At 46.8% G+C, this 25,236-nt stretch overlaps 1 protein-coding gene across 1 annotated transcript; it reads right to left on the bottom strand.

The window, feature by feature from the left end:
* Window positions 1-1,311: 1,311 nt before the first annotated feature.
* Window positions 1,312-25,236, bottom strand: ACTR10 (actin related protein 10). Its single transcript, XM_069733213.1, has 13 exons — window positions 24,741-25,236; window positions 22,871-22,943; window positions 19,562-19,644; window positions 18,038-18,146; window positions 17,242-17,349; window positions 14,557-14,624; window positions 11,337-11,416; window positions 11,207-11,242; window positions 5,063-5,142; window positions 4,900-4,973; window positions 3,859-3,940; window positions 3,127-3,328; window positions 1,312-2,259 (listed from the first exon to the last, which is right to left on the bottom strand). The coding sequence occupies exons 1-13, from the start codon at window positions 24,815-24,817 to the stop codon at window positions 2,078-2,080; spliced, it is 1,254 nt and encodes a 417-aa protein (XP_069589314.1). The 5' UTR covers window positions 24,818-25,236; the 3' UTR covers window positions 1,312-2,077.

The raw sequence follows: 25,236 nt of genomic DNA, 5'->3' as shown, positions 1-25,236 counted from the left end.
GTCCAGGCCTGTACTGTACGTAGAAGGTTGTCAGTCCAGGCCTGTACTGTATATAGAAGGTTGTCAGTTCTGGCCTGTACTGTATGTAGAAGGTTGTCAGTTCTGGCCTGTACTGTATGTAGAAGGTTGTCAGTCCAGGCCTGTACTGTATGTAGAAGGTTGTCAGTCCAGGCCTGTACTGCATGTAGAAGGTTGTTAGTCCAGGCCTGTACTGTATGTAGAAGGTTGTCAGTCCAGGCCTGTACTGTATGTAGAAGGTTGTCAGGTTGTCAGTCCAGGCCTGTACTGTATGTAGAAGGTTGTCAGTCCAGGCCTGTACTGTATGTAGAAGGTTGTCAGGTTATCAATCCAGGCCTGTACTGTATGTAGAAGGTTGTCAGTCCAGGCCTGTACTGTATGTAGAAGGTTGTCAGTCCAGGCCTGTACTGCATGTAGAAGGTTGTTAGTCCAGGCCTGTACTGTATGTAGAAGGTTGTCAGTCCAGGCCTGTACTGTATGTAGAAGGTTGTCAGGTTATCAATCCAGGCCTGTACTGTATGTAGAAGGTTGTCAGTCCAGGCCTGTACTGTATGTAGAAGGTTGTTAGTCTAGGCCTGTACTGTATATAGAAGGTTGTCAGTCCAGGCCTGTACTGTATATAGAAGGTTGTTAGTCCAGGCCTGTACTGTATGTAGAAGGTTGTCAGTCCAGGCTTGTACTGTATATAGAAGGTTGTCAGGTTGTCAGTCCTGGCCTGTACTGTATGTAGAAGGTTGTTAGTCCAGGCTTGTACTGTATATAGAAGGTTGTCAGGTTGTCAGTCCTGGCCTGTACTGTATGTAGAAGGTTGTTAGTCCAGGCCTGTACTGTATGTAGAAGGTTGTTAGTCCAGGCCTGTACTGTATGTAGAAGGTTGTCAGTCCAGGCTTGTACTGTATATAGAAGGTTGTCAGGTTGTCAGTCCTGACCTGTACTGTATGTAGAAGGTTATTAGTCCAGGCCTGTACTGTATGTAGAAGGTTGTCAGTCCAGGCTTGTACTGTATATAGAAGGTTGTCAGTCCTGGCCTGTACTGTATGTAGAAGGTTATTAGTCCAGGCCTGTACTGTATGTAGAAGGTTGTTAGTCCAGGCCTGTACTGTATATAGAAGGTTGTCAGTTCAGGCCTGTACTGTATGTAGAAGGTTGTCAGTCCAGGCCTGTACTGTATATAGCAGGTTGTCAGTTCAGGCCTGTACTGTATATAGCAGGTTGTCAGTCCAGGCCTGTACTGTATATAGCAGGTTGTCAGTCCAGGCCTGTACTTAATATAAAGGAGGGTATACAACTGGCTCATGATGCAACTAATGCAGTTTTATGTTTTAATGAAACTTTTACACTTGAACATTACAACCAAGACTTCATTACCAGGTACAGAGCTTTAGGACATCTAATGGTCTTAGAAATCTCAGTGAAATGCTGAACTTAATGGGATCCATCAATCCTTCGGCTGCGGCCACCCAAATGTAAGCTGCGGTCCTATATAGACACCTGCAGAGGGAAGGAACGCCCAGCTATCTTACTACACCCCTCCAAGCTGATTGAGTCCCTTGTATATGTATACCCCAGACAGGACAATTATCTTACCTCCATTTGTATAGTGCTATATACACTTCCTAGGATTCTCAGCGTCCAAAATGTCAGCCGTTACCCATGTCACAAGTGTATTTAAAAAAAAAACACACAGATCTTTCTTATGGCTAAATATCAATATCCAGCTCAATCAGTTCATGGTAAATATAACATCTGTGCCTCAATGAGACCCCCAAGGTGGGCTACGGATTGGCGACCTCCACCACCACGGGCGGCAGGTCTAGTGTACGGTCAGTGTCTACATGAAGGAATAATGAAGTCCGGCAGTTAATGTTACATCGTTACGTAATATTTTATAGACCCCATAGGATATGACAGCCTATAGTAATGCTGTGTGTACAAGGCTAAATATTTCCCACGTATATACACAAAGTCTCGTTAGCGTTGGAGTATAATAAATATTGACATTTTTGCACATCTACTTTAGTCCTTTTGTTGTAAACAGAGGTTTCCTGGTGCCAATTCTTCACTTTTCAGTAGAGAAGGCTCGTTTCATCATTGGGGGTGCAGACTTTCCGACATCAAACATGATTTCCAGAGGGGGGTTGTTAAGGCAGCACCAGTCAGGAATACGGCCGGTTTGATTGTAATATTCTTTAGACACGGAGCGGCTGCCGAGGATATCCTGCAGAGCTCCAAATATCGCACCTGGATGGGCAGAAAGATTGGGAGGAATCACTACATGTAATGCAAGTCACATAGCAGCGCATAGATGTAAGTAAAGTAGTTTTCAAGCTGAAATCTTAAAGGGCTGTCCAGCGTTACTTCTGCATGGGGAGGGGTCATACGTTGCCTCCCCGCTGTGGTAGCAGAGTGCACAATGAGCCTGTGGTGTGTGCTGCCACCGCGCTATCCTAGGTGTCCGGCTGTATATGTGCAAATACTGATACCATGAAGATCCAGCACCGATAATCCTCAGGACCCCCAACAGCCATTTACCATCTCTGCAGTGATGACGTGGCACAGCAACCTGTGACCACTGCAGCCAATCGCTGGTCACAACGGAATCACTGCTTTTGCCAGTGACTAGCTGAGAGCTGGAAAATATCATTCAAAGGGAACGCAGCAATAGAAAATGACTTGCTGCTTAACCCCTCTCTAACTTGTAATGTAATAGTCACGTATAAGGTACAGGAGCGGAGCCCACACCATACAAGGGAAATGCTGCCTGTGTTATCCAGCCGGTATCTGTAACAGCAGTGACTGGAGCTTGCTCTGATCTCTGCCATTTAACCATTTAAATGCCACTGTCAATTACTGATGGTAGCATATAAACAGCATGGTCGCTGCTGTGCATTTGGTGCTCCCATGTGCTCTACCCATTTTTTAAATATAGATTGTAATATGGAAAATTAGAAAAAAAACTTAGATGCATATGTTTAAGTTATCAAAGAAGCCCGATGTAAACAATAGGTCATTTTCTGATGACACACTCTTTCCTCTTATGTTTGCACTATGCACACCCCATGAAGAATGAAATGCCTACACCTGAGAGTGCGATTTCATGTACGTTACCTCCCAGCCAGGCCACACAGTTTGGCTTTGCAGGTGGATTGTGAACCTTGAAGGTCTTGGTGGCGAGGGCTTCTTTATATTTAGGCTTTTCTACTAAGTATCGGATCTCTGCCATTAGCCGGTGAAGAAATCCTGGCAGCATTGCTGTACCTCCGACGACCACAATGTTTTCAGACAGTTGTTTCCTGGTATCTATAGGGCACTAACACAGAGGAAGGCAAGAACATAAATATTCTACCAAGATCTGCGACGAGGCCGACATATAAAGCTGGTACAAACGATTATAACTAGAAATGAGAGCATCGATTGGCATCAGTACCCTGCAAGCAGCCGCCTTGCCAGCATCATCGGTGCCTCTTTTCATTAGCCCCGGCTCAATTCTCATCAATGAATGGATCTGATCATGAGGACACATGGAAAGTGACGCCTGTTGATCAGCAGATCAGAGGAAAAGAGTTGGATCAGAAGACCAATCCTCTTTAAATCCTAGCCGAGTCCACAGAGCCGATGCAGAGCTGTGTGTCTCCACATCTAGTCCAACTCTCATCTATATACCCAGCCATCTTCCCCCAACATACATTTGTTAGGACCCAACCACAAACCATGGGCTTGTCACCATGGAGACACATAGGTCTTCACATGAGTTGCATACACAAACTGGTATTGATACTTTCAATTAAGATTTCTCGCAAAGTTGCTTAATATTTTTATTTCCGTTTGGAGTTGTGTTACCTGTACAAGCGAGTCCAGTATTAACGTGGCCACGGACTTCTCTTCATTGTCTTGCTCGAACAACAATTCTACAACAGAGTCTCTGTAAATGAGAACATCGCAAAAGGTGACGATCGCTCATCACTATGGAGGTCGTCATCGAGGTTATTAATCATTAGTGGGATTTTTAGTAATTTAACAAACTTGGGCTGGCCACACACACACACACACATCTGTGAAACATGGATCGTTCTCGCATGGGAGGACCCAGACCCACCACCAGGTCTCTCCTTTCCACCCCTGAGCTAAATGCTTCCTATAGGCCTGCGGAGCAGTTAGCGCAGGTCGGGAGACTGGACAGTCGAGTCTTCTGATCCGAGAATGATCCGAGGTTCACAGATGTATGAAACTGACCCACAGTGCAGAGTATAAGTCCCGGGAATGATCCCCACCTCCATTTGCCAGGAGTCCTGCGCTTCTACATCATCATAAATAAGACCAGGTTATATCTCTGGCACGGCTCTGGGCTAAAAATCATCTTACAAAGGGTGAATTCTGATGTAACTGTGCAGCAAAATCCACAAGTAACAGGAGAATCGTGCTGAGGTTTGGGCTAATCCACCTGTGTGCTTATAGCCTAAAAGCTCCCATACACATCAGATTAAAGTTGGCTGAACCTGTGGATCTCGGAGGCATCAGCCGACCAGCTTATGTGTATGAGGGGCCTCCAGATTATGCTGGAAAACACAATGATCATTTGGACATCAATTGTCTGATCTTTCTGTTCGGAGGGGAGAATATTTTGGCAGCGGTTTATGTCATAGAGAACACAGGAATGCTTGGCCGAGCCGAACATCCCTGTGTCTGGGGTGGCCAGGAGAGATGGCTGCCAGCCGATTTGAATGTTTTGGTTGCACTGGTGACCAGATTTGTAGCCACCTGGAACATGGCTACAGTATTGACGCATTACAATCCTAAAGTCTGCTGTGCCTACGCTCGATCTCCGTCACATATAGGGTATTCGACTGTGACTGTTCTGTGAACACAGTGAAAGCCTCAAACCTGATCGCCCCCTTAACATGAAGAATCTTCTGTCCGTCCAGGGGGTAATCAACATCAGGAGGAGGAGCGGGACGCTGAAGAAAGGAGAAAACAGAACAGAAATCGGATCATAAACCGGATTGTTGTTTATATGCTAAGGAGAAATTCAGGATAAGAAACCCACCTCCGAGCTCCCTTCAATGTTAAACCTGGCAGCCTGGATTTGCAGCCCTCGCTGTAGGTCACTCACAAAACAAACACGAACTGCAGAAAAGAGGAAAAAGTGTCTCATCAGTGGCGTCATCAGAAAGCAAGCTATTGTTTCAATTACATTTGAATATTCAACGCATTTCTTTAAAAAAAAAAAAAAATTATATATATATATATATATATATATATATATATATATATATATATATATATATATATATATCTATCTATATATATATATATATATATATATATATATATATATATATAAACACACATACAGTACAGACCAAAAGTTTGGACACACCTTATCATTTAAAGATTTTTCTGCATTTTCACGACTCTGAAAATTGTAAATTCACACTGAAGGCATCAAAACTATGAATTAACCCATGTGGAATTATATACTTAACAAAAAACTGTGAAAGAACTGAAAATATGTCTTATATTCTAGGTTGTTTAAAGTAGCCTCCTTTTGCTTTGATGACTGCTTTGCACACTCTTGGCATTCTCTTGATGAGCTTCAAGATGTAGTCACCGGGAATGGTCTTCCAGCAATCTTGAAGGAGTTCCCAGAGATGCTTAGCACTTGTTGGCCTTTTGCCTTCACTCTGCGGTCCAGCTCACCCCAAACCATCTCGATTGGGTTCAGGTCTGGTGACGGGAGGCCAGGTCATCTTTCGTAGCACCCCATCACTCTCCTTCTTGGTAAAATAGCCCTTACACAGCCTGGAGTTGTGGTTGGGGTCATTGTACTGTTGAAAAATAAATGATGGTCCAACTAAACGCAAAATGGATGGAATAGCATGCCGCTGCAAGATGCTGTGGTAGCCATGCTGGTTCAGTATGCCTTCAATTTTGAATAAATCCCCAACAGTGTCACCAGCAAAGCACCCCCACACCATCACACCTCCTCCTCCATGCTTCACGGTGGGAACCAGGCATGTAGAGTCCATCCGTTCACCTTTTTTGCGTCGAACAAAGACATGGAGGTTGGAACCAAAGAATATAAGACATAATTTCAGTTGTTTCACACTTTTTTGTTAAGTATATAATTCCACATGTGTTAATTCATAGTTCTGATGCCTTCAGTGTGAATGTACAATTTCATAGTCATGAAAATACAGAAAAATCTTTAAATAAGAAGGTGTGTCCAAACTTTTGGTCTGTACTGTATACATACACAATAGGTAACACAGGATCCACCATTCACAATAGGTGATGTCACAGCTCACCTCCTCCTCCTGTACCGTGACTGATAATACCTCTATATACAGCAGATAACACAGGATCCACCATTCACAATACGTGATATCACAGCTCACCTCCTCCTGTACAATTACTGATAACATCTCTTTATACAGTATATTACACAGGTCCCACCATTTACAATAGGTGATATCACAGCTCACCTCCTCTGTTATCAATAGGTAATTCAGAACCACAATGGACCTTGAAGTTCAGAGCACACAAGTGACCTGACAAAAACCACAAAACATAGGACGAGCTCTGAGACGTGGAAACTCTGCTGACCGCAATCCCTAAACCTATCAAACCACACTAGAGGTAGCCGTGGATTGCGCCTAACGCTCCCTATGCAACTCGGCACAGCCTGAGAAACTAGCTAGTCCTGAAGATAGAAAAATAAGCCTACCTTGCCTCAGAGAAATTCCCCAAAGGAAAAGGCAGCCCCCCACATATAATGACTGTGAGTAAGATGAAAATACAAACAGAGATGAAATAGATTTAGCAAAGTGAGGCCCGACTTACTGAATAGACCGAGGATAGGAAAGATAGCTTTGTGGTCAACACAAAAACCTACAAACAACCACGCAGAGGGGCAAAAAGACCCTCCGCACCGACTAACGGTACGGAGGTGCTCCCTCTGCGTCTCAGAGCTTCCAGCAAGCAAGCAAAACCAAAAAAGCAAGCTGGACAGAAAATATAGCAACAAAAGTAACACAAGCAGAACTTAGCTTATGCTGAGCAGACAGGCCACAGGAACGATCCAGGAGGAAGCAAGACCAATACTAGAACATTGACTGGAGGCCAGGATCAAAGCACTAGGTGGAGTTAAATAGAGCAGCACCTAACGACTTAACCTCATCACCTGAGGAAGGAAACTCAGAAGCCGCAGTACCACTTGTGACCACAGGAGGGAGCTTGATCACAGAATTCACAACAGTACCCCCCCCTTGAGGAGGGGTCACCGAACCCTCACCAGAGCCCCCAGGCCGACCAGGATGAGCCATATGAAAGGCACGAACAAGATCGGCAGCATGGACATCAGAGGCAAAGACCCAGGAATTATCTTCCTGACCATAACCCTTCCACTTAACCAGATACTGGAGTTTCCGTCTCGAAACACGAGAATCCAAAATCTTCTCCACTATATACTCCAACTCCCCCTCCACCAAAACCGGGGCAGGAGGATCAACAGATGGAACCACAGGCGCCACGTATCTCCGCAACAATGACCTATGGAATACGTTATGGATGGAAAAAGAATCTGGAAGGGTCAAATGAAAAGACACAGGATTAAGAACCTCAGAAATCCTATACGGACCAATGAAACGAGGCTTAAACTTAGGAGAGGAAACCTTCATAGGAATATAACGAGATGACAACCAAACCAAATCCCCAACACGAAGTCGGGGACCCACACAGCGTCTGCGATTAGCGAAACGTTGAGCCTTCTCCTGGGACAAGGTCAAATTGTCCACTACATGAGTCCAAATCCGCTGCAACCTGTCCACCACAGTATCCACACCAGGACAGTCCGAAGACTCAACCTGCCCTGAAGAGAAACGAGGATGGAACCCAGAATTGCAGAAAAACGGTGAAACCAAGGTAGCCGAGCTGGCCCGATTATTAAGAGCGAACTCAGCCAACGGCAAAAAGGACACCCAATCATCCTGATCAGCAGAAACAAAACATCTCAGATATGTTTCCAAGGTCTGATTGGTTCGTTCAGTCTGGCCATTTGTCTGAGGATGGAAAGCCGAGGAAAAAGACAAATCAATGCCCATCCTAGCACAAAAGGCTCGCCAAAACCTCGAAACAAACTGGGAACCTCTGTCAGAAACGATGTTCTCTGGAATGCCATGTAAACGAACCACATGCTGGAAGAACAATGGCACCAAATCAGAGGAGGAAGGTAATTTAGACAAGGGTACCAAATGGATCATCTTAGAGAAGCGATCACAAACTACCCAAATGACCGACATTTTTTGAGAGACGGGGAGATCCGAAATAAAATCCATAGAGATATGTGTCCAAGGCCTCTTCGGGATCGGCAAGGGCAAAAGCAACCCACTGGCACGAGAACAGCAGGGCTTAGCCCGAGCACAAATCCCACAGGACTGCACAAAAGAATGCACATCCCGCGACAGAGACGGCCACCAAAAAGATCTAGCCACCAAATCTCTGGTACCAAAGATTCCAGGATGACCAGCCAACACCGAACAATGAACCTCAGAGATAACTTTATTCGTCCACCTATCAGGGACAAACATTAGAAACACAGCCCATTCTGACGTCTGTGTTCCTGCCTTTCAGCTCTGGTCAAAGTCCTATCGCACTGCATAGGCTCAGGTTTATACTCAGATAATACCGCCAAATGGTGCACAGATTTACGCTCACGCAAGCGTCGACCGATCTGAATGGCCAAAGACATAGACTCATTCAGACCAGCAGGCATAGGAAATCCCACCATGACATCCTTAAGGGCTTCAGAGAGACCCTTTCTGAAGATTGCTGCCAAAGCACATTCATTCCATTGAGTGAGCACAGACCACTTTCTAAACTTCTGACAATAAATCTCTATCTCATCCTGACCCTGACACAGAGCCAGCAAATTTTTCTCTGCCTGATCCACTGAATTAGGTTCATCGTACAGTAATCCGAGCGCCAGAAAAAACACATCAATATTACATAATGCAGGATCTCCTGGCGCAAGGGAAAATGCCCAGTCTTGAGGATCGCCACGTAATAAAGAAATAATGATCTTAACTTGTTGAACTGGGTCACCAGAGGAGCGAGGTTTCAACGCCAGAAACAGTTTGCAATTATTTTTGAAACTCAGAAATTTAGCTCTATCTCCAGAAAACAAATCAGGAATAGGAATTCTTGGTTCGAACATAGAATTCTGAGCCACAAAGTCTTGAATATTTTGTACTCTTGCAGTGAGAAGATCCACACATGAAGACAGACCTTTAATGTCCATCACCACACCTGTGTCCTGAACCACCCAAATGTCTAGGGAAAAAAAAAAGGCAAAACACAGTGCAAAGAAAAAAAAAATGGTCTCAGAACTTCATTTTTCCCTCTATTGAGAAGCATAGTACTTTGGGCCTCCAGTACTGATATGAATAGGTAATTCAGAACCACAATGGACCTTGAAGTTCAGAGCACACAAGTGACCTGACAAAAACCACAAAACATAGGACGAGCTCTGAGACGTGGAAACTCTGCTGACCGCAATCCCTAAACCTATCAAACCACACTAGAGGTAGCCGTGGATTGCGCCTAACGCTCCCTATGCAACTCGGCACAGCCTGAGAAACTAGCTAGTCCTGAAGATAGAAAAATAAGCCTACCTTGCCTCAGAGAAATTCCCCAAAGGAAAAGGCAGCCCCCCACATATAATGACTGTGAGTAAGATGAAAATACAAACACAGAGATGAAATAGATTTAGCAAAGTGAGGCCCGACTTACTGAATAGACCGAGGATAGGAAAGATAGCTTTGCGGTCAACACAAAAACCTACAAACAACCACGCAGAGGGGCAAAAAGACCCTCCGCACCGACTAACGGTACGGAGGTGCTCCCTCTGCGTCTCAGAGCTTCCAGCAAGCAAGCAAAACCAAAAAAGCAAGCTGGACAGAAAATATAGCAACAAAAGTAACACAAGCAGAACTTAGCTTATGCTGAGCAGACAGGCCACAGGAACGATCCAGGAGGAAGCAAGACCAATACTAGAACATTGACTGGAGGCCAGGAACAAAGCACTAGGTGGAGTTAAATAGAGCAGCACCTAACGACTTAACCTCATCACCTGAGGAAGGAAACTCAGAAGCCGCAGTACCACTTGTGAGCACAGGAGGGAGCTTGATCACAGAATTCACAACACTCCTCCTCCTGTACGATGACCGGTAACACCTCTATATACAGTAGATAACAGGATCCACCATTCACAATAGGTGATGTCACAGCTCACCTCCTCCTCCTGTACCGTGACTGATAATACCTCTATATACAGTAGATAACACAGGATCCACCATTCACAATAGGTGATATCACAGCTCACCTCCTCCTCCTGTACGATGACTTCTAGCACCTCTATATACAGTATATTACACAGGTTCCACCATTCACAATAGGTGATATCACAGCTCACCTCCTCCTCCTGTACGATGACTGGTAACACCTCTATATACAGTAGATAACAGGATCCACCATTCACAATAGGTGATGTCACAGCTCACCTCCTCCTCCTGTACAATGACTGATAACACCTCTATATACAGTAGATAACACAGGATCCACCATTCACAATAGGTGATGTCACAGCTCACCTCCTCCCCCTCCCTTCACAATGATCTTTGCAAAGATCAGAGCATTCCTAGAAAACTCTCCTGTAGAAGTCAAGGAGTCAGAGCCAGACTACTGCTGTTTATGTCCATGTGGCTGCTGAAAAGTATTATGTACATTACGTGAAGCACAAGTCTTGTATAAGGCCTAGGGGTGTGTGTGAAAATTGCAAGAATACTGATTTTTCTAACATAGACTACTAGTATAGTCCAAAAAATGAAGGCAGCACTTTATTTTTCTATAGACTACTAGTAGAGATGAGCAAATCGATTTGCAGGGCCCTGGTCCAACTGACATGTCCATATTCCTTGGCTACTGGATGGGAGCCCTGTGAACCACCTGCTGCAAATCGATTTACTAATTTCTAATACAGATATGGAAGGTGGTTCCAAATAAAAACTACAATTTGTCCAGCAAAAGAAAAAAAAAACAAGAACATAAACAAAAGATGGGTAATTAGATGGGGGTTTATCCAACGAGGCCACTTCGGTGATGGGCAGAATCCTGACGCTACAAGTCTCCGTACCTTTAATATCTTCCACTACGTCTTCTGGCACACTGCCTGCAGACATACAGAAAAAAAAGGATCCATGATAAAGGTGGTGTCAGTGCCTACTGTGTATTACACAGACGTGGCAGCTGTAGGCAGGACTTACTCATGACGGATGGCAGGCTCTGATCCTTGGCGGTCCCGGTGTCGGCGGTGCACTGCTCCAATAACTGAGCCTCCAGTTCTCTGTACACATAAGAGCGAGCACATTACTCTACAGATTTATCAATGACTCATTGACTTGAACAGGTACAGTTTGTCAGCAGACCAGACCAGGACATGTCTCTGCTTTTTGTATTTGTGACAATCAGGGATCACCAGGAAAAAGAAAAAAAAAAAAGAAATATATATATATATATATATATATATGCAGCATCAATAGTAAAACGATCCAATGTTAAAAATAATAAAAACTCATTATATACTCACCTTCCGCCACCTTTCCCGCTCCTCGCGACGCTCCGGTGACCGCTCCATGCAAGCGGCAGGTTCCGGTGGCAAGGATGGTATGCGAGAAGGACCTGCCATGACGTCATGGTCATGTGACCGTGATGTCACCACAGGTCCTGCGCTCATACCAACCCTGGGACCGGAAGCTGCCACGTGCACCGCACACAGGCGACAGGACTACAAGGGACCCCTCGGAAGGTGAGTATATGTTTCTTTTTTATTTTTGAACCCGTTACATACATGGCTGGGCAATATACTACGTGACTGGGCAGTATACTTCGTGGCTCTGTGCTGTATACTACGTGGCTCTGTGCTGTATACTACGTCGCTGTGCAATATATTACGTGGCTGGGCAATATACTACGTGGCTGGGCAATATACTACGTGGCTGGGCAATATACTACGTCGCTGGGCAATATACTACGTGGCTGGGCAATATACTATGCGGCTGGGCTATATACTACGTGGCTGGGCAATATTCTACGTGGCTGAACAATATACTACGTGGCTGGGCAATATACTACGTGGCTGGGCAATATACTACGTGGCTGGGCAATATAATACGTGGTTGGGCAATATACTACGTGGTTGGGCAATATACTACGTGGCTGGGCAATATTCTACGTGGCTGAACAATATACTACGTGGCTGGGCAATATACTACGTCGCTGGGCAATATACTACGTGGCTGGGCAATATACTACGTGGTTGGGCAATATACTACGTGGCTGGGCAATATAATACGTGGTTGGGCAATATACTACGTGGTTGGGCAATATACTACGTGGCTGGGCAATATAATACGTGGTTGGGCAATATAATACGTGGTTGGGCAATATACTACGTGGTTGGGCAATATACTACGTGGCTGGGCAATATAATACGTGGTTGGGCAATATACTACGTGGCTGGGCAATATACTACGTCGCTGGGCAATATACTACGTGGCTGGGCAATATAATACGTGGTTGGGCAATATACTACGTGGTTGGGCAATATACTACGTGGCTGGGCAATATTCTACGTGGCTGAACAATATACTACGTGGCTGGGCAATATACTACGTCGCTGGGCAATATACTACGTGGCTGGGCAATATAATACGTGGTTGGGCAATATACTACGTGGTTGGGCAATATACTACGTGGTTGGGCAATATACTACGTGGCTGGGCAATATAATACGTGGTTGGGCAATATACTACGTGGCTGGGCAATATACTACGTCGCTGGGCAATATACTACGTGGCCGGACAATACACTACGTAACTGGCCAATATACTACGTGGCCGGGCAATATACTATGTGGGCTGTGCAATATACTACGTGGACATGCATATTTTAGAATACCTGATGCATTAGAATCGGTCCACCATCTAGTATATATATAGCCATAGACAATCTCCTGATCAGAGCCTAACGCTCCAGTGATCAGGAAAGATATTTCTTGCATTTATATAAATTTGCTTTTTCCATTTCAGCTTGTGCATTTTTGTACACTGGTAGTAAGTAATCACTAGTCTTCAATGTATCGGCTCCCTGACACACACACTACCCCTCACTAGGGATAAAACATGTCTGCCACCACTGAAGAAAGCCGCTCAGCCCAGCCGAATTGTTCATAGCCTTATATTAGTGTGAGCACACGGTTATCACAGTATCACAGTACAAGTCCCATATAGGGAGAAGGACAATGATAACACATCCATGTTTCATGGCCCAAGTACGACCAGTGATGCCCAGATTGGCCGCACGTCTATTGGCCCAACCTCGGCATCTTCATATCTGCCTATGTGGCTGCCAAGTTGGAGCTAGTCAGTGCATCGTGGTCAGTACTTAAGACTACAAAACACGGATGTGTGAATGTAGCCTAAGAAAACCAGCTCCTGGGGCATCACCTGGGTTACTGAACCAGTCCCACAGCGTCACAGCTTTGTATAGCTCTTGCTTTACTCACTAAGTCAACTTAGCTTCCATCTAGTGAATCCGACACCAGCTGTGACAGCGCTTTATTTCATTATATCTTTTACCATTGGGAAGCCTTGATTTTCATGCCCTGCAGCATTTTGTGTGCACCATTTATTAAAACATCTTTTCTAAATACTCACCATCTAGTCTTGAGGGATTATTTCTCCCTATGGGGTCTGCTTTTTGACCGTACTCCTTTATCCAGAGGGTACGGTAGTGATATGTTTGGGTATGTTTTTACATGCTGTTTTAAATGTTTTTATATGTATAGGCACTGTGTTTTTCGGCCTCAATAAAGCGTTGTTCACATTTTCTAAATTACAGCTGAGTGTGCACATTTATTGCGCTTCTTTTCTCTCTTTCTTTTGTACAAGTATTTATCTTCTATACCATTGATAGGGGACAGCTTTTTTCCTCTGGGAATAATCTGGCTCCACTCACTTCCGGAGCAGGAGCGCTGATTTTACATCTACAAGTATCTGTTGGCTCGTCTGGACGAAAGCTGGGTATAGCTAAAACAGATGTGCAATTCCTGCACCCCCCCCAAGCCGGCATGCCATGCACCTGTAGACGTGGGGTCATCTCCTGATGTGGACGTGAGCAGAGCAGAATGATCCCTTTAAATGTCTAATCAAGAGTCCACAGTTCCCAGAGATGAGCTGCCCCCATAGGCACGGTCCCTCTCCAGGGAAGGGGTTTATTGGAATAATATTAGTAGGAACCTCATTTAATATTCCTGGGCACACTTTTTTGTGTTTTTAATACCCATGTAATGGCTATAGGGTTTGGTCAGTAGTAGAGGTAGACTCATCAGCCTCATACAGACTCTGAATATTAGCCGAACATTTAAGAGATCTTAATGCAAATCCCACGACAATTTTTTTTTTTTTTACCACATTGAATACTTACTTGTGAATGGCTTTTCCACCCAAGGGCAGAGCCCCCCAACAGCTCAGAATTGGAATACCCTCATATATCTGACATCTGTTAAGGCTGAAACCGCTGCAAACTCTTCACAGCACCATAAAACCTGATCCCTGCAGTAATTAAAAGATTAAAGCGGTATTCCGGTCTACAAAAACCATCAGCAGAGGAAAGGAGAAAGTGTTTAGGATGATTGCGGGTCCCACCAATGGAACCCTCAACAATCACCATAGACTTCTAATGGAGAGGAAGGGCGCGTGTGCAACCAACTGCTCATATCCTAAAAATTAAGTGAAATAAGGAGGAAGAATAATAATAACTAGATGGGTATTTCCTGAAGGAACTACAGATAGTGCTTTGGAATGGTGCCCGGGCTGCCACTGCAAGACTTTCACACTTGGGTGCCCTTCAGGCGCTGATTTGGTGGGCGGGGCCCCTCAGGGTCCGATTTGGTGGGCGGGGCTCCTCAGGGTCCGATTTGGTGGGCGGGGCACCTCAGGGTCCGATTTGGTGGGCGAGGCACCTCAGGGTCCGATTTGGTGGGCGGGGCCCCTCAGGGTCCGATTTGGTGGGCGGGGCCCCTCTGGGTCCGATTTGGAGGACGGGGCCCCTCAGGGTCCGATTTGGTGGGCGGGGCCCCTCAGGGTCCGATTTGGTGGGCGGGGCCCCTCAGGGTCCGATTCTGTGGGCGGGGCCCCTCAGCGTCCGGTTTGGTGGGCGGGGCACCTCAGGGTCCGATTTGGTGGGCGGGGCCCCTCAGGGTCCGATTTGGTGGACTGGGCCCCTCAGGGACCGATTTGGTAGGCGGGGCCCCTCAGGGTCCGATTTGGTGGGCGAGGCCCCTCAGGGGCCAATTTGGTGGGCGAGGCCCCTCAGGGGCCGATTTGGTGGGTGGGGCCCCTCAGGGTCCGATTTGGTGGGCGGGGCCCCTCAGGGTCCGATTTGGTGGGCGGGGCCATTCAGCGTCCGATTTAGTGGGCGGGGCCCCTCAGGGTCCAATTTGGTTGGCGGTACCCTTCTGGGTCCGATTTGGTGGGCGGGGCCTCTCAGGGTCCGATTTGGTGGGCGGGGCCCCTCAGGGTCCGATTTGGTGGGCGGGGCCCCTCAGGGTCCGATTTGGTGGGCGGGGCCCCTCAGCGTTCGATTTGGTGGGCGGGGCCCCTCAGCGTCCGATTTGGTGGGCGGGGCCCCTCAGCGTCCGATTTGGTGGGCGGGGCCCCTCAGCGTCCGATTTGGTGGGCGGGGCCCCTCAGGGGCCGATTTGCTGGGCAAAGCCCCCTCAGGGGCCGATTTGGTGGGCGGGGCCACTCAGCATTCGATTTGGTGGGCGGGGCCATTCAGCGTCCGATTTAGTGGGCGAGGCTCCTCAGGGTCCAATTTGGTTGGCGGTAACCTTCTGGGTCCGATTTGGTGGGCGGGGCCTCTAAGGGTCCGATTTGGTGGGCGGGGCCCCTCAGGGTTTGATTTGGTGGGCGGGGCCCCTCAGGGTCCGATTTGGTGGGCGGGGCCCCTCAGGGTCCGATTTGGAGCACGGGGCCCCTCAGGGTCCGATTTGGTGGGCGGGGCCCCTCAGCATCCGGTTTGGTGGGCGGGGCCCCTCAGGGGCCGAGTTGGTGGGCGGAGCCCCTCAGGGTCCGATTCTGTGGGCGGGGCCCCTCAGCGTCCGGTATGGTGGGCGGGGCACCTCAGGGTCCGATTTGGTGGGCGAGGCACCTCAGGGTCCAATTTGGTGGGCGGGGCCCCTCAGGGTCCGATTTGGTGGACTGGGCCCCTCAGGGACCGATTTGGTAGGCGGGGCCCCTCAGGGTCCGATTGGGTGGGCGAGGCCCCTCAGGGGCCGATTTGGTGGGTGGGGCCCCTCAGGGTCCGATTTGGTGGGCGGGGCCACTCAGCATTCAATTTGGTGGGCGGGGCCATTCAGCGTCCGATTTAGTGGGCGGGGCCCCTCAGGGTCCAATTTGGTTCGCGGTACCCTTCTGGGTCCGATTTGGTGGGCGGGGCCTCTCAGGGTTTGATTTGGTGGGCGGGGCCCCTCAGGGTCCGATTTGGTGGGCGGGGCCCCTTAGCGTTCGATTTGGTGGGCGGGGCAATTCAGCGTCCGATTTGGTGGGCGGGGCCCCTCAGCGTCCGATTTGGTGGGCGGGGCCCCTCAGGGTCCGATTTGGTGGGCTGGGCACCTCGGGGTCAGATTTGGTGTGCGGGTCACTTTAAGAGCTGATATTATCTGGCAAAACTGTGTCCTGGTGGGGTCATGTAGAGTTCGTAGGCGTCGGCATAGTAACTGGGTCTGACTGCACATAGCAATGAGCTAATCAGCCAGGTGGCAGTTGGCAGTTATTTTGAAATTACCTCAGAAATCAGGCATTTTACCCTATTGGAACAATTTCCCCATTGAAATGCATTGAGACAAAATTTTCAAACGCCAATTGCGCCAAAACTACAAATCCGATCGACACGAAAAATACTTAGCACACCTCTCAGGAACGCTGGCTTCGAAATGACACCTCACTGGAGTCTGTGCGTGCAGCGGTTCGGGCCGCATTAATTGCGGACTGAATAATAATAATAAGAAGAAGAAGTTGACTACGGTGGAATAACAATATAGTGCTTTTACAAAGCACTATAATAAATGGGAAATACTGTACATAAATTACTGACAATAGAGGATACAGGCAGAACAAGAGTTTCTCGATATCCACAGTCCAACACGATCCCAGAGTTGATGCCGAGCGTCATCAGAGACATCAGATGTCCGGGTGCGAACAGAACAGAGGGAACCTGCAAAACAGGGGAGACGCTGGTGATATTTAAACATTTCCTCGCTATCACATGAATATATATGAGGCTACACTTAAGTGGGTCTGTCGTCAGATATCACAAAATAAACTCTATACATTATTAGATATCTTAGGCTGGTGTACTTACTACAAAAGTCTATTTCTGGATAATCCGGACATTAAAATAACCATTTTTATAGTCTGGCTTTAGAGAGAGCTTGAATGTATTTAGTCTATGTACTCCCAGCCTGACTGAAAGCAGCAGCTTGTACTGATCAGATGTGAGATCTCAGCAGGGAGGAGGGACACTGAGGAGCTGTATGACGTATGGATTTACAGTGTGAATATAGCATGCACGTCAAGACTAATAAGTAATGTGTGGTTTGTATTGTCAAATCTGGTGACAGATCCACTTCAAAGAAGTTGTCCAGGATTAGAAAAAGTCGATTTTTTTTTTTGTAGGGGATGGCGTCTAGTTTCGCACCTCGGCCTTCTTCACTCTGGAACAAGCCTCTAAAATCATATGTGACTATTTCCTATGTGTCAATAGCCGCATGATATTTGAGAAGGGTCAAATGACTGCTGGAATCACAATAAAAGCTTGTAACACAATCTGCACTTGTTAACAACTTGCCCCATACATTACATCGACTCCCAGTAACGGCAGCAAAATAGCCGAATGCTCCTACCTCAAAGTACTTGAAAAGAACCTGCGTGAGAGTCTCCCTGAAGTGAGATGGGGAAAGTACGGATTCGATCAAGACGACGCGGCGGTCACGAGGATTCACCAGCAGGTGCCTGAGAAAGAAACGCAGAGGTGTATTAGGGAAAAAAAAAAAAAAACTACCGGATGTACCCGACAGAAAACTGGCACGGCTCCGTTCATAACGGTGTAAATTCTCTGCAGCTGCTGCAGAACCTCCACTCAAAGAGAGAGGCTGCACTACATGTCATTCAGGAGTTATAGCAGCAATCAGACACAGGAAAAAGTTATATCTCTGTATGTAGAATTCAGCAAAATGATTCACAGTGGCCACCAGACAGAAGCCCTACAGCCTGATCCTACCTGGCCCCTCTTCTGATTAGTTGGCCCATTGCACCAGAGATGGCGGTAAGAGGAGGTCTGGTCCGGTAGCCAGATACTGCAGTCATGGCCGCTGGACCAGGGTCCTGTGAACCTTTTTACTGACACTGGAAAAGTCCCATTAATGTGCATGATACATAACAGGGTCTGCATTACCACTAAACTGGTGAACCAGAGAGGTCAGGATGCTGCATCTATCGCATCCTCCTTGTGACCCCCCATCCAAGTATAACACATATAATACATAAAAATGAACATTATTAATGACAAACAGGAAATCCATGGACGCTAAAGCCAAGAAAACACTCTTGATATATAATAATGCGGAGTGCAATTCATCATCTTGCTTTACCTTTGCAGATGTCAGCGGAGGAAGTCATTAATTCACTTTATGAATCTGTAAGTGCAGCAATGTCTCTGCCTCAGTACAGGCATGACCTAGAATTTGGAAGCCTTATTTCAAAAGATACGAACAGGTACACAAATAGAAAGGTCACCCTACTAATGTGTATGGGACCTGACATCTCTTACCAGAAGAAAAGAAAAGGATTGGACATGTTGGATTTCAACATGTCCAATTTTCTTTTTCATTGTAGTCTTTGTTTGTTTTGCGTCAGTCCCACAGGAAAAGTTGGATAAAGGACATAACTTGTGAGGTTTTCATGCAAATAGCTGATGGCGTCAGTGCAGCTACAAAGGTCACAAAACTGCAGCTCTGACCATGAACTTAATGGGAGCTGCATCCATTATTAGGTTGTGTCTGCACAAGAAAGTCAGTCCCATTGAAGACACCAAGAGGCACAGCGGCTTCTTTCCACGAAGGTGCCAAGAGTCAGACGACTTTCACCACTTAAATATTGTTGGTCTAAGTTCAAGAGACTTTCCAAAAATAATTAACAATCTCCTATCATTAGGATAAGGAATAACTCGCTGATCACCGGGGGTCCAACCACCGGGACCCAACTTGAATGCAGCGAGAGGGTTCATGTGATCCATTCATGGTCTATGTGACTGCTGGAGAAAGCCAAGGACATCAGGGAATCAATGGATAGGGGGAAAAAACTGATGATTTGGGGCAAAGCCCGTTACTTATACTAAAGTCCCTGGAAACAGTTCTACAACAACTTACCTAAAATACAGCATGTGAATAAAGTCTATCAGATAGGAATACAGCTCCTCCGTATTTATGTGATACTGGACAACTTTTATGGGCTGTGAAGGGGAAAAAAAAGAAGAATGATTAAATAATTACTTTTTGTTTTTAGCCCCTTATCCCCAGAGCTTTTTTTCAGTTTTGCATTTACGTTTTCCACTCCCCTCCTTCCCAGAGCCATAACTTTTATTTTTCAGTCAATATGGTCATGTGAGGGCTTATTTTTTGTGGGACGAGTTGCACCTTTGAAAAACATCATTGGTTTTAGCATGTCATGTACTAGAAAATGAGAAAAAAATTCCAAGTGCGGTGAAATTGCAAAAAAAGTGCAGTCCCACACTTATAATATATAATAATTTTTATTTATATAGCGCCAACATATTCCGCAGCGCTTTACAAATTATAGAGGGGACTTGTACAGACAATAGACATTACAGCATAACAGAAATACAGTTAAAAAAAAACACTTGTTTTTTTTTGTTTGGCTTTTTTGCTAGGTTCACTAAATGCTAAAACTAACCTGCCATTATGATTCTCCAGGTTATTACGAGTTCATAGACACCAAACATGTCTAGGTTATTTTTTATCTAAGCGGTGAAAACAATTCCAAACTTTGCTAAAAAAAAAAAAAAAAAAAAAATTGTGCCATTTTCTGATACTCGTAGCGTCTCCATTTTTCGTGATTTGGGGTCAGGTGAGGGATTATTTTTTGCGTGCCGAGCTAACGTTTTTAGTGATACCATTTTGTAGTAGATACGTTCTTTTCATCATCCATTCAATGTCGTGGCAACCAAAAAAGCGTAAATCTAGCATTTTTCTTTTTTTTTTTTCTCGCTACGCCGTTTAGCGATCAGGTTAATCCTTTTTTTATTGATAGATCGGGAGATTCTGAAGTCGGCAATACCAAATATATGTAGGTTTGATTTTATTTTTATTTTGAATGGGGCGAAAGGGGGGGTGATTTGAACTTTTATTTTTTCATATTTTTAAAAATCATTTTTTTTTTACTTTTGCCATGCTTCAATAGTCTCTATGGGAGGCTAGAAGCTGACATAGCTTGATCGGCTCTGCTACATAGGAGTGATGCTCAGATCGCTCCTATGTAGCCGAATTACAGCATTGCTATGAGCGCCGACCACAGGGTGGCGCTCACAGCAATCCGACATCAACAACCATAGAGGTCTCAAGGAGACCTCTGGCTGTCATGCCGACGACCCCCAATCATGTGACGGGGGTCAGTGGTGCGCGCATTTCCGGCCCGATGGCCAGAAGCACTTGCTAAATGCTGCTGTCAGAGTTTGACAGCGGCATTTAACTAGTTAATAGGCGCAGGCGGATCGCAATTCCACCCGCGCCTATTGCGGGCACATGTCAGCTGTTCAAATCAAAACAGCTGACATGTCCCGGCTTTGATGCGGCCTCACCGCCGAAGCCCGCATCAAAGCGGGGGTTCTGCCATCAGACGTACTATTTCGTCCGATGGCAGAAAGGGGTTAAAGTAAGATATTTTTTTTTCTATTCGGAGGGACAGATTTCTCAAAACTTTCCTTTATGTTTCGCTTATTGTTTTTGCAGAAAAACATTTTTAAAGGGTCCAAATTAACTGTATCTATTGGCAAATAACAGCATTTGGCATCTGTCAGCCTCCGCTCTCCCTGGCAGGTAATAACCCATTGTCTGTCATCATGCACAACGTCATCAGGGCAGGTCTACTCACTGAAGTCTAAGGGGAAATAAACACCAAAAAATGCACAAAATACCATAAAATGAGCACAAGTTGTAGGACCCCATCAGATCCCTCAAGTCATTGTGCAAACATACTCAGCCAAGCAGGCAGAAGCATGCAGAGCAGCGTATGGAGCCAGACATTTTACTGAGCCCATGGAGCGCTCATGCAGAGGCTGAATGCGCCTGCACAGTGCGCGGTAAGGTGGGGGTCCCAAGAACCAGCCCCCACCACTGATCTACAAAGCTGTTATGAGATTCCAACATACAAAATAAAAAGACTTAAGAAGTTAATTTAAAAAAAAAAAAAGCATATCTATTATATACACACACACTCTCCTCAACATTGCAATTACGACGCCAAGAAGGAAATGTCGTGCAATTATCCAAATCACATGTTAACGACTAAAAATGAAAAGAAAAATTCAAAACTGTATTTATTCAGTATGGAGTGTGAGCACACATGCAGAAATCCCGGTACTTACAGCCTCGGCTGCCATCACTGAGGTTATTAATGGTCATCTCAGGAATGTTCTACTGATTGCACTTGGGAAAATCATCAAGATCCGCTGCTGGCAGCTCCTGTGTGATCACCGACCAATGACGTCCCAGATGTGCTCGATGGGGAACAAGTCTGGAGACGCTGCAGCCATGGTAGTACGTTTAGGCCACGACGGCTGCTCACAGTAGCATCAGCCACATGCGACCAGGTATTGTCATGTTGAGAAATGGCTCCTGGGACACATTGGAGAAATGTTCGCACCACTGGTTCCACCACCAAATCAGTCTAAAGGTACCTTCACACTCAGCAACTTTACAACGAGAACGACAACGATCCGTGACGTTGCAGCATCCTGGATAGCGATCTCGTTGTGTTTGACACGCAGCAGCGATCAGGATCCTGCTGTGACATCTCTGGTTGGAGCTAGAAGTTCAGAACTTTATTTGGTCGTCAGGTCGGTGTGATTCGTCATGTTTGACATCAAAAGCAACGATGCCAGCAATGTTTTACATGGAGCGAACAACCAGCGAGAACGAGAAGTACGTCACCGTTACGTCACTGGATCGCTCCTGCATCGTTCTGGAGTTGCTGTGTTTGACGTCTCTACAGCGACCTAAACAGCAACGCTCCAGCGATCGGCTCATTGTCTATATCGCTGCAGCGTCGCTGAGTGTGACGGTACCTTAACAGCGAGCTGTTAATGCACCTGGAATAAAGACTAGAGGGGTCCGGCTACCATACATTATGCCCCCCCCCCACACTAGAATCCATGGAGTAGGGCCGGGGTGGCGCGTTCTCATGAAGGCCTCTTCATTGACCTCACACCATTACTCATAAAGGCTGTGATAGTGCAGATCATAATGGACGTCCAGCTTCTGCTTTTGTCTTCAACGCGATGATAGCTGGAGATCAGATCACGTGGGCAATGCCATGAAGTGCCCCCACATCCTACCTATCTCCATACCTATCTTTTCTGTGGTGTGGTGGTAACCTTCACAAAAGAAGTTTGTCAACCTGTAATCTCAAATAAGGCCTTGTACATCATTAAAAAGGATTACCTTGGAGACGCCAGGCTTTCTTATTTCACTACGGATTATGCATCTTGGCCCAGACTCTCCGGCAAATCCACATCTAGAACAGAGAAGATACGATGACTAATGAGCAGAAGTGTTTGTTACGTGAGTTTGCTTAGGGTACGCACTGAGTATGGTGGGTGCTCGAGTGACATGTTCCCGTCCCCGTGCATGTTTCGCAGCTGATAGAGAAAACAAAACACGCGAGGAATACCTGACAAACACATGCAGTCCGCACATGTTTTTTGTGTGTCCAACAGCGACATGTCGCTCGAGCACCCGCGATACTCCGTGCATACCCGAGCACCCGCGATACTCCGTGCATACCCGAGCACCCGCGATACTCCGTGCATACCCGAGCACCCGCGATACTCCGTGCATACCCGAGCACCCGCGATACTCCGTGCATACCCGAGCACCCGCGATACTCCGTGCATACCCGAGCACCCGCGATACTCCGTGCATACCCGAGCACCCGCGATACTCCGTGCATACCCGAGCACCCGCGATACTCCGTGCATACCCGAGCACCCGCGATACTCCGTGCATACCCGAGCACCCGATGCACACCTGAGCAGCGAGCACTTACGCTCATCACCAGTTACATTTAACAGCCACAACCATTAAATGCAAATACAAGTGTCCGATCTCACGCTGGAGAGAGAAACTGCTGAACACAATGTTGTGTTTTATTGGACTCTGCTAGGAAAGGCTCAAACTGGACAACCTGCATCAGAAACCAAACAGAACACTCCCATAATAAGCAATGGGGCCCTCTGCGTCCGCTGACCACATCTGCTCACATGTTCTTTCCAGAGCCCATATGCTGGTGATGGAGCCTGTTCACATTCATCGGTCATTATGGAGCCATGAAGAATAGCAGGTCACTAACCCCCCAATAACAGCGGTGGGGTCTGTACGTGTCAGCTTTGATGCCTCTGACAGGACCAGCAGCAGCGCCACCAGGTGGCCGATCTGTGCTCTCTCCCATTCTGCAAGAAGAGGCAGCGTCTGGGAAAAGAAGCTCTTACCAGCTCTATAGCAAAGGGCTTGTAAGTGCTGCGCTCATTGCCTAAGAGATCAGTCACCGCTGACAAGGCCTGTAACCGAGGCGATGAGCTGAAAACCATAAACATTGAGATCGCAGATGATTTGTAGAGAGATAAACTGCAAAGTTTTTACCCATATAACAATATGAGAAAACCTATATTAAATGTATGTAATACATAGGAGCAAAATGAGAACACTTTAAAGGGATTTTCTCATGTTACATCCTCAGGACGCACCACTTACCAGCCGATTCCCACGGTACTGAGACATCAGCATTTTAATTGATATGCAAATGAGGCTGAAGAACTATGGTAGATCTGAAGCCTCTGTCACTCCAGCTCTATTTCTCGCCCAGTGCCGCCTCCTCCTGCTTATTCTCAGGCCTCTATGCTTCTTTGCCTGTGTCAGTCAAGCAGGAAGCAGCGGCACTGGGCAGAGAATAGAGCTGGAGTGACAGAGGCTTCAGATCTACCATAGTTCTCCAGCCTCATTTGCATATCAATTCAAGCACTGATTCTCAGTAAGGAAGCAACTAGACATGTAAAAGTATTGCTGGACTTGTCTGTGAAAGATAAATAGGGGGAGACATCTGCAGACAAGTGCCCCTTAAGGAGATGAGACAATCCCGTTAAATATGAAGCTTCAGACATACAGCCTAGATAATGATGAGTGCAGAGGAGCCCTGCACACTGGTCACACACAAGAGAAGAGCTGCGCGGTCCTGTCTGTAAGCAGAAGTCCAGCTCTATGGTGCTCCAGTCCTCCCGCTGCTGCAGGGCCCGGACCCCCTGACACATGAACTCACTTGGTGAACGCCTCCCCCAGATCGATCACCACCGCGGTCTTCTCTCCGCCGCTGCCCAGACCCTCGTACAGCGGCATCTTCCACCAAAGCCCGGAGCCGCCTCACTCACAGCTGCGCACTGACAGCAGGGGGCGGGGCAGTGCGTGGACGGGGGCCTGTACTCAAAACGGCTGTCCTCGGCAGTGCCTGACTGCCTGTGCCACAGAGGTGCAGTAGTATGGACTCGGAGAACCGGCGGTGTGACCTGTGGTATCCGCTGTGCCTGAATACTGCTGGCGGAGCTCACCGAGCACTAACCTCACTGACCGAGCTCACCGAGCACTAACCTCCCTGGCGGAGCTCACCGAGCACTAACCTCGCTGGCGGAGCTCACCGAGCACTAACCTCACTGACCGAGCTCACCGAGCACTAACCTCACTGGTGGAGCTCACCGAGCGCTAACCTCATTGGGGAGCTCACCAAGCACTAAACTCACTGGCGGAGCTCACCGAGCTCT

The sequence above is a fragment of the Ranitomeya imitator genome, chromosome 1, assembly GCF_032444005.1.
Source record: "Ranitomeya imitator isolate aRanImi1 chromosome 1, aRanImi1.pri, whole genome shotgun sequence".
Lineage (NCBI taxonomy): Eukaryota > Metazoa > Chordata > Amphibia > Anura > Dendrobatidae > Ranitomeya > Ranitomeya imitator.
This window is presented reverse-complemented; position numbering and strand designations above follow the sequence as displayed.